The 17,716-nt window shown below is 44.9% G+C and overlaps 1 protein-coding gene across 2 annotated transcripts; it reads left to right on the top strand.

Annotated features, from left to right (window-relative positions):
- The first annotated feature begins 2,157 nt into the window (after window positions 1–2,157).
- Window positions 2,158–16,496, top strand: LOC119009246 (thrombospondin-2-like). Of its 2 annotated transcripts, XM_037080293.1 has the most exons (22): window positions 2,158–2,196; window positions 2,366–2,590; window positions 2,735–2,800; window positions 2,985–3,121; window positions 4,444–5,256; window positions 6,190–6,283; window positions 6,388–6,555; window positions 6,862–7,038; window positions 7,114–7,287; window positions 7,387–7,517; window positions 7,893–8,027; window positions 8,136–8,354; window positions 8,445–8,552; window positions 9,427–9,586; window positions 9,743–9,861; window positions 10,032–10,266; window positions 11,181–11,408; window positions 11,869–11,999; window positions 12,307–12,447; window positions 12,594–12,691; window positions 15,366–15,505; window positions 16,214–16,496. In XM_037080293.1, the coding sequence occupies exons 3-22, from the start codon at window positions 2,737–2,739 to the stop codon at window positions 16,219–16,221; spliced, it is 3,480 nt and encodes a 1,159-aa protein (XP_036936188.1). In that variant the 5' UTR covers window positions 2,158–2,196; window positions 2,366–2,590; window positions 2,735–2,736; the 3' UTR covers window positions 16,222–16,496. The 2 variants fall into 2 exon arrangements, with proteins under 2 accessions (XP_036936188.1, XP_036936187.1); XM_037080292.1 differs by having other exon boundaries at window positions 2,166–2,590.
- Window positions 16,497–17,716: the final 1,220 nt, after the last annotated feature.

Raw genomic sequence — 17,716 nt, 5'->3', positions numbered from 1 at the left:
CTAATTGAGCTGTACAAAGCTCCTGAGCAGCCGAGTTTACCGGTTCCTCCCTGACCTGCAGTGTCAGGCCGCTGCGTCACCCCGTCACTCCACACCTCACGCTCCCACCGCCCGGGTGCCCGGCCAGGTGCGCGCACCGTGACGCACGACAGGAGGTCGGACTAAAAAAAAAGAAAAAAAGAAGGCCCTACAGGTCGCAGGAGGAGGAGGGTGCGTTCTACCGTGTGACCCAGGCTTTGATATGATATATCAAGGCTCTCATGTAAGGAAGGGAGGGAAAATAAAAGTGAGGGTGACTCTCTGGACTACAAATCCCAGAGGCATTATTTCCGTGCGTGCAGCCATAGCTAATCTGTAGAATAATAGGATAATCTGATAACTGGATTAATGCCGCTCTCCTGTTCTACTGACCCACAGTGGTTGGTACAGGGATAAACAAACAGGGTGTGTGTCTGGTGCATCTATCTATTGCCAATCAAATCAATGGAAAGATGGAAAGAAAAGAATTGAAAAATATACCAGTAATTTGAAAGCTGAGAATACATTCTATATACACTGTCACATTTTATCTTGGGAACATGAACAGCAGCAGCACAGTGTTGGGTTCAGGCGTGCAGCTTGGGAATTTATGCTGACCCAACGTGAAGCACATAGAGGCAGCTCGACATGTTGATGACGTTCATAATGTGGGTTATTTACAGTGTCACTTAATTTAAGACCCTCTTTGGCTGCGTGCCCCGCGAGCATCTCTTTATCTGCACCCTCCGCGTCTCACAACACCTTTTGTCCCCAACCTTTCGAGGATCACGCTCCTCCTCCTTCCGTGTAAATCTATTTACTTTAAGCCCGTGTAATTGTCTCACCGCTACATGCTCAGAGTGGAGCGGTCAGTTGCAGGATATTGTCTGGGTCTGCGCACAGCGGAGGTTGCTGGGGCTTAGAGACGACTTTCCCCGGTCTGGTTGCCTTTCAGAGAAATGGGTTCTTTTTCTGCCGCAGCTCTGCTTCAGCTCGTTCCTAAGCTGCCTGATTGCATAAAGCGCCCAGTTTCTCAGCCCCTGCCTCGGCCTCGCCAGCGGCCCTCTACCTGCAACCTTCAGTCGGCTTCACGAGCGAGGGTGCTCTCTGTAAAAAAAAGTATTTTCTCTCTATAAACACAAACAGACACAGTCACAGACTTTGAGAGAGATCCCAGAACAGAATGTGCCTTCCACACAGCGTATCAGTCCAAGAGTGTTACGCTGGACTCTGCCAAGTAATCTCACCCAAGACTTCACCTTTAATATCCCCTCAGATCTTAATACTTCAGGTCTTCTTTCAGCCCCTCAGAGCAGCGACAGCACCTGCTTTCCCCACCGCTGAAACACCTCCAGCAAGAAACACGGTGTCAGTCCCTGTTTTGTCTTCTTCTTCTCCTGCTTCTTCTTCTTCTTCTTCTTCTTCTTCTTCTTCTTCTTCTTCTTCTGTGATGTTGCCAGGTATCTGGAAATGGAGAGATTTGTTGGAATTGTGTTTCAGTGTTGTTGTGTGGGCACGGGCGCTCGCATGTGTGCACACATCTGCGGGATTCATTATTCCACAAGTGGAGTCCACAGATGGAAAATGTGATTCAGGACGATGATGCCTCTTTGACTCAGCAGGGAGAAGACCAAGCAGAGCGGGAGAGAGGTAGAAAAGGATTGAGGGAGGGAGGGAGGGAGAGAAAGGAAGGAGAGATGATGGTCCCGTTGGAAGTTGATGTTTTTGTCTTTCACCAGCTTGCTCATCTTTACCTCACGATTTTCAGCAGACACCAAGACAGATCAGATCAAATGCACGCATGCACACACACAAACACACACATGCACACACACAAACACACACAAACACACACATGCACACACACACATCAAAGCCTCTCATTTCCACCAGGGATTTACAGCCATGCCAGTTTTCTCGCTCCTAATATATTGGAACTCCAGTTTGCCAATAAGTGTGTGTGCACGTTTCTGTGCGTGTGTGTGTGAGTGGATGTTTGTGTGTGTCAGTTTGGAGGGTACAGAGTGTAAATGATGTGTCTGGGAAACCTGCAATGTGATGTCAAAACACACACGAACACACTCACACACACATACACACACACACACAGACTTTCCTTCCATCCAGCTGGGTTTCTCGCTGGGAGATATGCAGCCCAGTTCATCGCCAGACAGACGGGTAATATATGGCCCCCGCTCCTGCCTCACACACACACACACACACACACAGACACACACACACACACACACATGCACACTCTCTGACACACACACACTCAAACAAATACACAACCACATTAGACTTCTCTGCAGAACTAAACTGAGCTGTCTGCATGTTCCTCACTCAGATTCCACTCGCGCTCGCCTCTGTTTCCTTTGGATGCAACGCGCCGCTGTAGGAAAGGAAGCTGCGACCGCTCCGGATGCCAAGGTGAGGAGGAAGCAAGGAGACGAGGAAACAGGGAGAAGCACATTCCATCACAGAGCTCCCGCGGAGCTGCTGCAGCAGGGACGAGCCTCCCAGCCGTGATTTCTTATCGTGGAGAAGGCAAAAGCGGGCGAGGAGTGTGCAGGTATGAAAGGTTAATTCCCTCTTCATCTTCTTCCTCTTCTTCTTTTATCTCCTCTGCAGCAGTCCCTGCTTACATTGTGCGCCGGTGTAGCAGCCTAGTTGCTATATTTCACGGTGACTGCATATGTGATTTATGTGTGAACAGGAATGAGTCCGCTGAGAGGTTTCCCCTGGCTTTTGATTCTCCTCTCCGCAGCAGCTGTGTGTGCAGGTACCACACACACTCTCACGTGTGCATTGACACAAACAGCAAACCTGCATTCAGATATTGCATGCACACACAGCTTCTTCACCTCTTTTTTCTCCAGAAGTATAAATCTAACACAGACCACACATACACACACACACACACACACACACACACACACATACACACACTTGTGCCTGCTCCACAGGTGTGGGTGGTGCAAAGGTGGACAACGCGTCGTCCGAGGTCTGTCGTCATCCATGTGAGGAGCTGCTGGGGCTGCTCACTGAGATCCACGGCCTGCGGATCGTCACCAGCAACCTGCTGGAAGACCTGGAGAAAGTCGTAAGACAAGCAAGACTCTTTAACTCTGATATGGCATGAGAGAGACACTGGGTTAAAGATGTAAAAGTCAAAAGCGGCTTTTTTTTATCTTTAAATACTGAATTTTAAACATATGAAAACGCAAAGTTGTCCAATTTTGTGCTTTATAATGTATTTGATGGGGCAGAGCTTTGTTGGAAGTCGGTGACCTAACAGCTCCTCTTTCTGTGAAAATGGAACAAGTAGTGACACACTTTTTTCTGGCAGTAATCGCTGTGGTTTGTGGTCAATACCCTGGTAATTTTGTGGGGGGGAAAAAAGCAAGCCGAAAGAATACCATCAGTGTTAAAACGTTGGCCGCTAACCTCTTCCGAAACCACAAGGCAACTAGGCAAACGCCTCAGTTTTAAAGGTGCACTGCGTAGTTTTGGGGAAGAAATTTTAACAAGGAGAGAAAGATCTTCACTGACTGAATAAAGAAACTGAACTCAAAGGACAACACAGTTTCATGCCGTTTTACTTTGTTTATATGTGGCAGACCCTGCCAGCTTTCTAGCTTCAAACAAAGTTCTAGGGACCTTATTTTCCTCTGAGAACAGCTTGTTTATTCAGTTATGGATTTTTTTTTTTTTTTATCTCTGAGTTTGTATGAATTTCTTCTCAAAAACTACGTAGTGCCCCTTTAAGTCTATAGACATGACGTACAACATTAGAAAGCTGACATTCCGTTGATTTTATTCATGCAAATCAAGTCAAGGTAATTGTGTGGACAGGTGACCACATCATGCAGCCAATGAGATTTCAAATCTAACAATATATTGTTTTTTAAGCCCCAAACTTGGAATCTCTTCAACTTCGTGGAGCGTTATATGCATGCATTGAGGGTAAATAAGGAAATAAAAAACGCTCTGGTAGGTCACAAAATAGCTTTTCTTCTCCCGGGGTGTGTGAATATTGATTTGTGAAAAAGATGTTTTAAGTGTAAATTTTCAGTGATGTTATCTAATTTGAACTTGAACCATGTAAGGCTTTATGATGAGGACCCACTGTGTGAGAGAGGCGCAGTTATAGATTCATGCCAGCAGCACTTACAGAGCTCCTGACATGTTTGGGAAAATAAACAGCTTATAACCTTTCAAAAGAGCCCAAAACCATTTCTGTACTCCAAATGGTTCAACAACAGCTTTGGCTTTACTTTGGACTGGACTAGACCATTCTAGCCTAATTCAGCAAGTCTCTGTGTATGAATACAGGTCGATACATATCAATTAAGAGAAAATATACGTTTCTGATGATGAGTTCAATGTTTTGAAATTGCAACATGTGTGTATTTGTATTTTCAGTCAAGAGAAAATGAGGAGATGCGGATATCTTTGTTCGAGCTGAGCACCAGCAACAGCGGCAGCAGTGGCAGCAGCAGTGGCGGTGGCCGTGGAAATGGTCGTGGCAATGGCCGCAGTCGAAGCCATGGCCGCGGTGGTGGTGGTGGCGGTGGTGGTGGTAGAGATGGCAATGTTGATGGCCATGGCTACAGTGATGGTGATGGTCGTGGCTACGGTGATGTTGATGGCCGTGGCTACGGTGACGTTGATGGCCATGGCTACGGTGATGGCCATGGCCGTGGCTACGGTGGTGGCGATGGCCGTGGCTACGGTGGTGGCGATGGCCGTGGCTACGGTGGTGGCGATGGCCATGGCTACGGTGATGGCGATGGCCGTGGCTATGGTGACGTTGATGGCCGTGGCTACGGTGGTGGCCATGGCCGTGGCTACGGTGATGGCAATGGCCGTGGCTATGGTGACGTTGATGGCCGTGGCTACGGTGGTGGCCATGGCCGTGGCTACGGTGGTGGCGATGGCCGTGGCTATGGTGACGTTGATGGCCGTGGCTACGGTGGTGGTGATGGCTATGGTGATGGCGATGGCCGTGGCTATGGTGATGGTTATGGCCGTGGCTACGGTGATGGCGATGGCTACGGTGATGATGATGGTGATGGTGATGGCTATGGCGATGGCGATGGCGACGGTTATGGCTATGGTGATCATGACGAGCTCGACAGAGACAGAGACGGGGAGGTCTGGTGTATGCAAGACGGACGAATATACGAGCAGGGGGACGACTGGGATGTCGACAGCTGCACCTCCTGCACTTGCCAGGTCAGTGTGACCGAGTGTCAAACAAATCTTATTTAACAGCAGTTTGAAAGTGTTTCGTTAGGGGAGTGCCAAGTCTTTTGAATACATGGAAGATCTATCATGTAGTTAGACCTGCTTCATCTAAGTTAGATGGTAAATATTCTATGCGACAACTGCTTCCATCTTCATTTGTAGCTCTTTTTTATATGTAATATCTAGAAGTTGTTCAGTCCTTTGAGCGAAATCCAAGTCCCAAATTAAAGTCCCTTTGTGTTATTTTGTTTTATTTACTATATAAACATCTCTGGACCTGGATAATTCACTCTAGGGACTTGGGAGCCATTAGTCCCAAGTTTTTCCCTGGTAAAATCCTGAGACCAAAAAGTTTAAGAATCCCCTAATGTTGCTCTAATGTAGCTTGCCAATACAGGAATAGTTAGTCAGTTAGTAAGCATAAAAACTGCTGTTCAAGGGTTAAGAAATCCGCCTACAAGCACCTCTAAAGCTCGTGTCTGGTTTAATCTGTAGAGAAGAAGAAGGGTTATGTGCTAAGCTAACAGTCTCCTGGCTGTGGTTTCAGATATGAGAGGCATCCATCGTCTCACTCTTCTAACGCTTGGCAAGGGAACAAATAAGCGCAATCTTCCAGACTGTTCCTTGAAAAATGCATTAACCAGTTGGAGAGATACTTTAGATCCACTTGTATCTAAATGTGGTTTCATTTACTTCTGGACCGTGCTTCAGCCACCTCTCAGAGTCTGTTCCTCTTTACAAAACATCATTAGTTAGTTTTTCAAGGATGGATTGAGGGAGTAGCCAGATTTCTTGTGAGTCATGACAGCATACCATTCCTCTGCAAGGACTGGCATCCGGCTCAAACATCTGGCTCAAACTAGCGAGGATTGACTAATAATGTTTTTAACACCGGTCTGTAATCTCCCTCACCTTGTGCAGGACGGGAAGGTGGTGTGTCAGCAGGTGTCTTGCCCTCCGGTCTCCTGCATCAATCCCTCCTTTATTGATGGACAGTGTTGCCCCGTCTGTCTCAGTGAGTTTGGTTTGCATGCAGCTATGATTCATGGTGGAAAAAACATGCGTGCAGTGATCACAAAGTTTGATTAAGGCGCACCAACAGTGTATGTGTGTGTAAAGATAACGGAGACGGCTGGTCTCCGTGGTCCGAGTGGACGGCGTGCTCGGTCACCTGTGGCCGCGGAGGGCATCAGAGGGGCCGATCCTGCAACGGCATCACGCCTAAAGACTGCACCGGCCCGTCGGTCCAGACCCGCAGCTGCATGGAGACGAAGTGTGACCGCAAGGGTAAGTCATCACTCAGCATGTCTCATCTGTCACGTCTTGATTTATTTTTGTTCTTATGATTGAGCCCGAGCCGCCCAAGGGGATGAATCGAATATCCCTCAAAGAGTGAAACTTCAGACGAATGGATTTTGGAGATTAGAATCATAATTAGAAACATGTTTTAGTTTTGTAAATGTATACAAGCTGTGGAGCTGTGGTGGTGGTCTGTGCTGGATTCAACCCAGAGACAGCTCCTGGCTACTGTACCAACCGAAAAAAAATGATTGACTATTTACATTCATCTTCATGTGCTTGTTTCATGTCCAGCGCGTCCTAATGGGAACTGGGGCCTTTGGTCCCCGTGGTCTGCGTGCACGACCACGTGTGGCGAGGGAAACATCACGCGGGTCCGTCTCTGCAACAACCCCCCACCGCCAAAAGGAGGTCGCGGGTGCGCCGGCAGCGACAGGGAGACACAACCTTGCAACAACACACTCTGCCCCAGTGAGTATACGAGCACAGATGCGCACACAGCCTGCACCGCCATACTAATAAAGTAAGCAATGCGTTTGTGTGTAGTTGCCGGAGGCTGGACGAGCTGGACCGAATGGTCGGTGTGCTCAGAAACGTGCGGGGGAGGTCTTACAAGTCGGGAGCGGCAGTGTGTGAACCCCGCCCCTCAGCACGGTGGGAAGCCTTGTGCTGGAGTTGCTGTGGACTATGAAGCATGCAACAAACAACCATGTCCTTTGGGTAAACCTGGATAACTTGGATAAAACATTTAGGAGAGTTTAAAAAAAAGATTCTGCCTTTGTTCAGTTTTATTCAGTTGCCATTTGTGTGTGTTTTCAGATGTATGTTTGCTGTCGAGTCCGTGTTTCCCCGGGGTGGAGTGCACATCACACAGTGATGGATCTTGGGAATGCGGGCGATGTCCGTTGGGCCTGAGCGGCAACGGCACTCACTGCGAGGATGAGAATGAGGTAAGAATAGCGGACGTTAAGGATCAGACTACATGACATCAGCCGGTCAATAGATCAAATGCACTGATGTGGGGAACTGGAGACAACACTTTGAAGAGGAACAATAAATATCACCCTGAAACCTCCAGAATTGTTTCCTTACATTAAGACGATTATTAGTATTTCATGTCTGACCAGTGCACGAAAAACCAATGACTCCGTCTGTCCCTGAAGGCAGAGTGATCTCCTAATCTGACATTATGACCATCTCAAAAAGAAATAAATATAGTGTTGTCTGATCCTGAAAAAAGAAAAAAAGAACCCCTCTGGTCACCCCTTTGTATTTACACTCAGTGTTTGATATGCTGAACATGGTTGATCTCTCTATCTCTGCAGTGTGAAGTGGAGGATGTGTGTGTCACAGGGTGTGTAAACACAGACCCGGGGTACTACTGCATGCCCTGTCCTCCCCGCTATAAAGGCACCCAGCCGTACGGCCTCGGACTGCAGGCAGCCCACGAAAACAAGCAGGCACGAGTTTCTCTCTTTGAATAACAATGTTCACCCCCCACCCCCCACCCCCACCCCCACACAGCTACGATCATGAATCACTTTGTATTCTTTCTGCTCTGGCCACAGGTGTGCGAACCGTACAATCCCTGCAAAGATAACACACACACCTGCCACAAGTACGCTGACTGTTTGTACCTGGGCCTGGCATCTGAGGTGTTGTTCAAGTGCATGTGCGCCGTCGGGTTCGCGGGCGATGGCTTCCTGTGTGGCGAAGACTCTGATCTGGATGGCTGGCCCAACAAGAGATTGCCCTGCAAGCAGAACGCAACGTATCACTGCCAGAAAGTGAGAGAACGGAGAAGAATTTGATCTGACCAGCTGAAAGTGTTCCAGGTGGATGGGATTTCACTAAACTGATCTGTGATCGGCTTGTAGGATAACTGCCCCACGCTACCGAACTCTGGACAGGAAGACCTGGACAAGGACGGACAGGGAGACGCCTGTGATCCCGATGACGACAACGATGATATCATGGACGAGAGGGTGAGAATGTGGCTTGGACAAGATGTAACTTTGGTGTAACCCTGACTTAAACACACCGCTCGCCGGGATACATGGTAGTTAAGTGTGTCTTTGCAGAACCACAGATAAGCAAAAGCCTCGTTTAGGGTCAACACCACTTGGGTATGGTTAGGAAACATCATGGTTTTGCTTTGGTTGGTCGCCACAAACAATATTCTGAGGTCTCCTAGAAACACCTGTTTCTGTTGCCACAAACATTGTTTGAGAATTCTGTGGAAAAATATTCAGATTTGGTCTCTGGAAACACGGCTGGAAATAACCCAACTTCTTTTGAAAAGTATCTGGTCTTGCTCACCACAGACATGGCTGGAACTTGACCCCAGGTCTCCTTCAAAACACCCGTTTTTGTTGCCATAAAACACAGCTTAAAATAACTACCCTCGAAAGATATCTGGTTTTGGCTGCAACAAGCTTGACTGGAAATTACCCCCTGCTCTCCTTGAAAACACTAATTTTTGTTGGCACGAAATCAGCTGGAAATGGCCGACTTCCCTCACAAAATATCTGGTTTTGATTACCAGGAACACGGCTGTAAATTATCACACATTCTCCTTGAAAACATCAGGTGGCATCATGCCTGTAAATGTTGAAATGATGTTGAAATAACCGAAATAACAGATCGATGAAAAAATAACCAGCAGAGTGAAGCTGTGGTCATCCGTTTGGCAGCCTCAGGCAATCAGCATGTCGTGCACGTGATACGGCAAGGCTTTGCCGAAATGTCAATCTGGTATGTAACCAGTGACTCACAGAAACCTGGCGAGCGGGCTGAAACTGACATGAAAACAGGCATAAATTTGCATCCTTACGTGAACCGTACGTGTGTTTGACACAGGACAATTGCCCGCTGGTGTACAACCCTCGGCAGTTTGACTCTGACAGAGACGGGGTCGGCGACCGCTGTGATAACTGTCCCTTTGATAGCAACCCGCTTCAGACAGACACTGATGATAACGGAGAAGGAGACGCCTGCAGCATCGACATTGATGGAGACGGTAGGAGCCACTCGCCGGTTCTGTATTTTTCATTTTCATTTAGTGTTTCAATCTATTCACGCCTTGATTTTTGTTTGTACTGCAAGGCCATTTTTAACCAGTTATGAAACAGGCCAGGATCAATAAAGTGTAAATCGTGTCTGCGTCCCCCTGCAGAGATTCTGAACGAACGTGACAACTGTCCCTTAATCTACAACACTGACCAGAGGGACACAGACCTGGATGGGGTTGGAGACCAGTGTGACAACTGTCCCCTCCTACACAACCCACGGCAGGTCTCTGAAACACAAATGCAGAAAAGCTCAAATGTCTGAAACTAAGTTAATAGCGACATCGATGCTGGTGCATTTTTGGAACAACTTGTAATTTAATATTGTTTAAACATATATAATTTATCGGGTGCCTGTGTGTGCATGCGTGTGTGCATGTGTGTGTGCCCTTGCAGCTCGACTCTGACAGTGACCTGGTCGGGGACATGTGCGACAACAACGAGGACATCGATGAGGACGGCCACCAAAACTCTCTTGACAACTGTCCCTACATCGCCAACAGCAACCAGGCGGACCACGACAAGGACGGGAAGGGAGACGTCTGCGACCATGACGACGACAACGACGGCATCCCTGACGACCGGGACAACTGCAGGCTGGTGCCAAACAGGGACCAGCTGGACTCTGACGGTCAGTGTCGCCATCTTTTCTCTAAACTTTTGGCGGCAGAGAGGGGAATTCAAATCAAATGTCAAACATGAAAAAAAAAGTCAGTCACATGTGGGAACCCCATTTTCTTTTCACATGCTTAAATTTGTTTTAGCAAATGTGTTGACATGTGACGACAGCCAGTCACATGCGACAATCTGTGAAAATCTGGTGTCTACACATGAAGACAGAGATTTCAATGGGATTTCATGTTCCATGTTTTATTTCCACATTTGTCTGTGATCCCAAATTTCTACATGTGAAAATTCATTTGATTCCCTTTTGAAAAAGTGATTAACATTTTCTCACATGTGGTATTATTTTCTTGTCATGTGTAAAAATATTAGCTCACGTAGGATTAAACGATCATATAGGAAAACATTCACTTCAAGTGTCAAAAGGCTAATTTCACACATGCCATTTTCGTAAAGCTCGTCTCAAAGCAATCAACAAAGTTGTCACCTGTAACCGATTGTTGCTGCTGAGAAACAATCAACAGAACTGTTAATATGTCTCTAATGTCTTGACACAGATTTGGACAAATGCTGATTAATTTGCCGTCACACGAGGAGGATATTCCCTACAATTTATGATAAATGGATTTTGCAGCCGTGCAATAAACTCTTGTGACAAACTGTCCAGTTATGTCTCCACTGATCCAGGTCATGTAAATGTTGGACATCAACATAAACCGTTTATGGCCCTCAGTGGTGTGATTAATCATACATAAAAGACTCTTTAATCTATCCACCATCATACAGTTCCCTCTCACAAACATTTGCACATTATCTCGTCTCTGTGTTCTTTTTTTTTTTTTTTCTCCCTCGTCCTGGCACGAGTGGATCCAGGAAATCACGTGGTCTGCATCTCGCTCCTTGTTCCTGTCTCTCTCGCAGGTGACGGTAGCGGGGACGCATGCTTTGATGACTTTGACAACGACAGTATTCCAGATGCGCTGGATCCCTGTCCGATGAACCAGGATATCGGGTCCACAGACTTCAGGAAGTTTCAGGTTGTGTTGTTGGACCCGAAAGGCACCACGCAGTCCGACCCTCTGTGGGTGATCCGCAGCCAAGGCACCGAGCTGCTGCAGACGGCCAACTCTGATCCTGGCATCGCTTTAGGTCGGTTAAGTGATCGCGTCTGTCTGCGACAAATTGATTACTCAAAAAACATCTACTTGCCAGTTGGAAGATTTATATACAGATGTTCTGATACCATTTCCCCTTCCTGATACTGATTCATGAACTTTGTGTTCAAATTGGACTCAGTACTGATTAGATACCATGAAGCAAAGGGCTGAAGTTTGAAATCGAACGCTGGCCGCTACGGAAGAAAAAAGTATGTAAAGTTCCATACAGGTGTACAGGAAGCTGCTGGGAAGAAGCAGGATCCTGTTTCTAATAATTAGATAAAAATTATGTTGACATGCCCAATCCAGTCTCGTTTTAAGCCGTATTGGATGTGTGTCTAACACTGGTACCAGCTGGGTATGTAAGTGCCTGCAGTACCATCTTTGCCCACCAGGGGGCCGCAGCCAACACCTCAGGATTTGCAAAAACTGATACCCTTTTGTTTGAACAGGATACGACAAGTTCAGCTCGGTCGACTTCAGCGTGACGTTTTACGTGAACACCAACCGAGACGATGACTTCGCAGGCATCGTGTTCGCCTACCAGTCCAGCCGACGCTTCTACGTCGTCATGTGGAAACAGGTGAGGTTTGAAAAGCTTGACAGCGCCTCCTGCTGATGGCAGGAATTCAACCTTAACTGCACTTAAAAAAAAAAAAAAAAAACCTTTGGTATGAGGTTTAAATGAGACGCTGGATCTGTCTTTTGTGTTTATCTTTCACATCCTAGCTCAACCTCACCAGCGCACAAAAGACCTGACTTTTCATCCGTGTCCTTTTGTGTCGTACTGTACAAACAACGGCACAACCTTCGCTCTCTTTTATCCTCTGCGTTCTTTCTTTCTTTCTTTTTGAATTCCTTTCTTTCTTACTTTCTTTCTATGAGAGTAGGTATCTCAGGCTTACTGGGAGAAAAAGCCGTCCAAAGCTTTCGGCACAGCGGGCGTCTCGATCAAGCTGGTCAACTCCAGCACAGGGCCGGGAGAGTATCTGCGCAACGCCCTGTGGCACACCGGAAACACCCGACACCAGGCATGAATCAGCGACTTTATATCTCTTCTGCTCGTCTTTAACCCGCAGTAAACCTTGGGCAGACCATCCTTTATTAGATCAGCACAATAAAAGCTCAGATATTCAAGTACAATTGTTCTTGACGTGTGTGTGTGTGTGTGTTTCAGGTCAGAACATTGTGGCACGACCCCAATAAAATCGGCTGGAAGGACTTCACCGCCTACCGCATGCACCTCATCCACAGACCCAAGACCGGGTTCATCAGGTACAAAGACGAGTTTTCCCACCTTGAGTTTTTATCACCCGACAATCTAACGGTGGTTAGATTTATTCGCACAAGATTCTTGAGCGGGACCAAACCCCAGGTGATCTCTCCGCCTCTGTGATTTCCTCATCGTCTGGACAATGTTCCTCTCTCCTGTTCCTATAGGCGAGAGGAGTCACAGACGAGACCCATGAACATGTAGATTTATTGAGTTAAAGAATTTGTTCTTTGGCCGGTTTTCTGTTTTACAGCTTGAATTTATATTTTCCATGTTGGGCTGTCACAAGGTCATAAAACACATCTGGATTATGATCGTGGAAATCGCCCAAGTTTAAAAAGTTACAAAAACAAATCTTTGGACCTCATTTTAAGGGAACAACAGCTTGTCTCAAGTAAACTACCTCCACACAGGAGCAGTGAGCTTTACATTTTAATCTACAGCGCAAACACTTGTCCTGATTCGATTCTTTATTTGCACCTTAAAACATTAAATAAAGGATAATGTCGATCATTTGCAAGGAAATAGGAAGATTGCCTAAAAACAAGACAAATTGTTCATTTGGATTTTTAAACGCAACGGAGAAACTTCTCAGTTTATAGGAAACTGTTGTCATGTAAACAAAGCCAAAATAAACAATGTTATAATTGACTTTGCATTTAAAGGGCCATACTGGTGTTTTAGATGCATTTCTGGTCATTTCTGTCCAGTTGGACAACCACCTTACAGAAACTTGCAGTCCTGCTTCAGCTTCATGTGTTTGTTTCTGCAGAACCAACTTTACTGATTTCACTTTTAGCACAACCTCGGAACAAACATCTTAAAGTCGAATCAGCATGTGGAAATTTCTCTTTTATACTCAAAACACGACCAACTAGATTCACTTTTCAGCAGAAGCATTTCAAATTTATGCTGCTTTTACAATTAAAAAAAAAAAAAAAATGGTGCCAGTTGCTGGAGATCAAGAAACCGATTTTTTTCCAAAACACTTTCAAGTAAATGAAAACAAATTGATGAATGAAATGTTCTAAACTCTAAAAACACCAAAGCTGCACGCCTTACAAAACAAGCACCAACCCTGACAAGAGACTGAAATTCTTAATGAGATAAGAAAACAAGCATTTTATGATTCCACATTCTGGCCTCAGTCGCTCTCTGTTCAGCTCCTGTTGGTTTCACTGGAGGATCAAGTTACTGTAAAAACTCCTCAAATTTGTGAAAAATCACATTCGGTGCCATCTTTAGAGGAGAAACGCGACCGCAGATGTTCTTCGAGGGTATCATCAATCTCCACGAGGTTGTTTTGTAACAGTGTAATTCACTTTCTTTGTTGAGCTCAGTTCTCCTCAACCTGCCACATCCACTTAGTTTCCCTCTCACTAATGGACTTTCAGAAAAACAGCCCCCGGGGCGATGAGTTCTCTGTGCTTTGTGCTGTTTACGGTGCGAACAACATCGGCGCTGTGGTGAGAGAAGAAGTGAGAGGAAGGAGAACAAACTATTATGTGTTCACATTTTTTTTGAATACTCTTAAAGGAAGGCTGTCTGTGGCTGTTGTTGGATTCCGGGCAGCTGAATGATTGTGTGACGACTGCACGCTTACTGAATGTGAGGCTGAAAAGAAGCTCCTGCTCTTTGATTTTGCTTGAAGGACGGACACGTATTGATATTTAACATCGTTGCTATGAAGCTCCACTGTAGCTGCTGTAAATATAGCTCAGTTTGACGTCATGTCCTCGGCGTTTATTTAGTAATAGTAAAATAGGGAACAAGACAGAGAAATACAAGAAGAACGAACTTGACAAAGTCCAAGTGAAAGAAAGAGCCTTTGTGTATTATACTACGCAAAGTTGCATTCAGCATGTTCCCGTTGGAAAAAAATGAAGCAATAAACAGCAAAATATGGTTGAAAGAATAAATGCAGGAGCCAGAATGTCCTCTGCCACAGTTATATTGTCATACTTTCTATTATTATTTCTGATATATGAACATGTAGGCAGCATCTCTTAATGTTGTAGTTTGCTGACATGGAGCTCATTCCAGCTCTCTCATACACTGTTGGGTGGTTACATTTATTGTCAACGATGCATTGCCTTCCTAAGTTTGTAAACTCTTAAACTTAAATGGGCGGCTGTGGATCGGGGTAGACTGGGAGGTTGCTGGTTCGATTCCCTTGGTCTGCATGTGCATTAAAGTGTCCTTGGGCAAGATGCTGAACCCCAAACTGCTCCTGATGTGCTGGTCGGGTCCTTGCATGGCGGCCACCACCATCGGTGTATGAATGCATGAACTACTGTAAGTCGCTTTGGACGAAAGCTTCTGCTAAATGTCCTAAATGTAAATGTAATTATGGCGATCACATATATGTAAAAATATATCAGTATATTCCTCTGAAGTGTTGTGGGGTAGAAGTGAAAAGAGGAGAAGTATAAATACATCGTTGGGAATAGTGAGTCATCCTTACACATAGCACTTGAGTAAAAGTCTTAAAGTATCTAATAGAAAATGTATTTAAGTATCAAAAGTACAAGTAAAAGTAAATACATTCTTGGTTTGTTTTAAATCATATTTAAAAGTGTGCTACTTTTTCTTCCACGGTGATCCTCATCTGTAGTAAAAACACATGCTGAACGCCGTGTCGTGATGATACCGATGCTGTCGTGTTCCCCCTGGCAGGGTGGTGGTGTACGAAGGCCGGGATATTCTCTCGGACTCGGGGGCGGTGTACGACCACACCCTGGCTGGCGGCAGGCTGGGACTGTTTGTCTTCTCTCAGGAGCACGTCATCTTCTCAGACCTCAGATATGAGTGCAGGGGTAAGAAAACCCGTCCAAAAAAAAACATCTGTCCCGACTGCTGACGAGCGGCAGGAGAAATGCTTCTTTTACTTTATGTTTCGTTATGAAGTAAAATGTCGACCAAGCAGTCTAATGGATGTAGGATAATGAAACCATCAGCGTTTTCGTTCCAGGCCCCCGAGGAAGGTTAACAGGTGATCGATTTCTATTATGGACCAAATGATTGAATAAACTCATGTTGTTGTTGTTTGTTATGTATGATTTAATGATCCAGTCAACCAGCCAGCCAACTTGGAAACTTTGGGGGGTGGGGGAAGTTGTGTGTTGCCAATACAACAAGATAAAAAGTACTTGTAATATTATCCTCCAAAAGAAAAGGTCCTGTATTCATACTGCGAGTAGAGAAGTTTGAATCTTCGTAAACATTCAAATTAAAGCTCTCGAGCCGTAGAATCGTTTGTCACCTTGGCACGTTTAGATTGTCAAGGCAACAATACTTCACATACAGTTAAAGTTACAGGTCCTCAACCTTTAGGGCCCCAACCATCTTGAAGGAGTCGCACATCTGATTAATGAGAGCACGAGAGGGAAAAAAATGGATTTTTGATATTACATTTTTAGACCTTTTCTTTCTTTTCAAGTAAAAGAAAATGGAAACACTCCAGCACAATACTCGCCTAACAGATCATCTCTGATGACCTGTGTTTGTTCACTTCCCTCCCTCAGATAACTGAGCAACCCGACAGAAGATCCACATTCATTTCAGAAAAGAAAATCATCTTAATACAACTTAGGAGACGGAGAGAGGACGCACCGGAACCCGACGCCTTTATCCTGCCAGAACTATCAACTAGTGACCGTCAACTATCTATCCATCAGCTTTTCATTCGCTGTATATTACTGTAAGACTCTCACAGCACCTCTAGTGACAGTAGCCTCTTGTTGCTTTTCATTTGCTTTTTTTTTTTTTTTTTTGCTAAATGGTTGTAAATAATTATTTATTGCCAGATGCCGGACGTGAAAAGGGAGGGTGGGGGGGGGAGACAGGAGGATGACTTCACGATGGAGTTAGTAGATATTTGTGCAGATGTCTGGTGGTAACTTATCAATAAAATACTTTGGTTTTTGTTTTTTTTTTCAGTCGTTTCTTTTTGTTTTCTTGTCTTATGTGTTGACCATCACAGCACACACGCACACAGACACACAGGGCTGTAGAAACGTGGTCTCTAGCACCTTCCAGTGGTGACAGTAATCACCACACATGTGGAGGTGGGGGGAGGAAACTGTGCTGAGGAAGGTTAACAGAGGGAGGAGAAGTTAGTGGTGGTGCAGGAAGTGATCAGATTGTTTTCTCAAGTAGAAGCAGTGCTGGAAAAAGTACCCAGAAAAATCTTCCTGAAGAAAATTAAAGATAACTTTGACAATTTTAGTTGAGTGAAAGTTTTTTTTGTTTGTTTGTTTGTTTGTTTGTTTTTAAAATAATTTTCTAAAAATTAATTTACTTTAAGTCAGTTGTACTTTTACTTATCAGCCAGGCCGATTATTGAATCTGACATTCAGCGTCTGTCCGATTAGTTTTGTTATCTGATAAAATGAAATAATAAAAAACCCAACCATGCAACCTGCAAAGTAACTTCAGTTATCAAATGTTGGATGGAAGTAGTTCTTGGAAAAAAAATGTCTTAAGCACAATAATACTTGAGTAAATGTACTTAGTTACATTCCATCACTGACTTAAAGTGATTATCGCACTAAAAGAAGTAGTAGACAAATGTAAATACTCATTCTACTCAAGTAAAAGTACATAAGTATTATCAACAAACTGTAATATAAGTATCACAGCTCACTGTGTTGTTTGTAAAGTCTTAAAAAGTAACTGTCGGACAAAATGTAATGGAGTAAAATTACTGCCTCTGTAGCGTAACGAGTAGAAGTATAGCAATCCTTCTACTCAGGGAGAAGTACAGAAGTATTATCAAGAATACTTTGTGTAATCTTATACTTTAATGTAACCACCGTATAAATGTAGTGGAGCAAAACGTAAAAGTATAAAGAAGCAGACAATGGAAATAGTCATTGTACTCAGGGGAGCAGAAGTACTAATCTTGTACATAAAGGTATAATAACTGTCTCTGTAGTGTCACGAGTAGAAGTACAAAGTTGTAGAAAATGTACTCAGGCAAGAGCACAAAAGTATTATCAACAAACTGTAACCTACGTATTAAAACT

Source organism: Acanthopagrus latus, chromosome 20 (assembly GCF_904848185.1).
Source record: "Acanthopagrus latus isolate v.2019 chromosome 20, fAcaLat1.1, whole genome shotgun sequence".
Classification (NCBI taxonomy): domain Eukaryota; kingdom Metazoa; phylum Chordata; class Actinopteri; order Spariformes; family Sparidae; genus Acanthopagrus; species Acanthopagrus latus.
The sequence above is the reverse complement of the archived record's forward strand: the minus strand, read 5'-3'. Positions and strand labels throughout refer to the sequence as shown.

Coding starts and splice junctions, on each gene's coding strand:
- LOC119009246 (XM_037080293.1), top strand. CDS start 2,737: ATGAGTCCGCTGAGAGGTTTCCCCTGGCTTTTGATTCTCCTCTCCGCA. Junction 6,284..6,387: donor GTGTTGCCCCGTCTGTCTCA/GTGAGTTTGGTT, acceptor GTGTGTGTAAAG/ATAACGGAGACGGCTGGTCT. Junction 8,028..8,135: donor CAGCCCACGAAAACAAGCAG/GCACGAGTTTCT, acceptor CTCTGGCCACAG/GTGTGCGAACCGTACAATCC.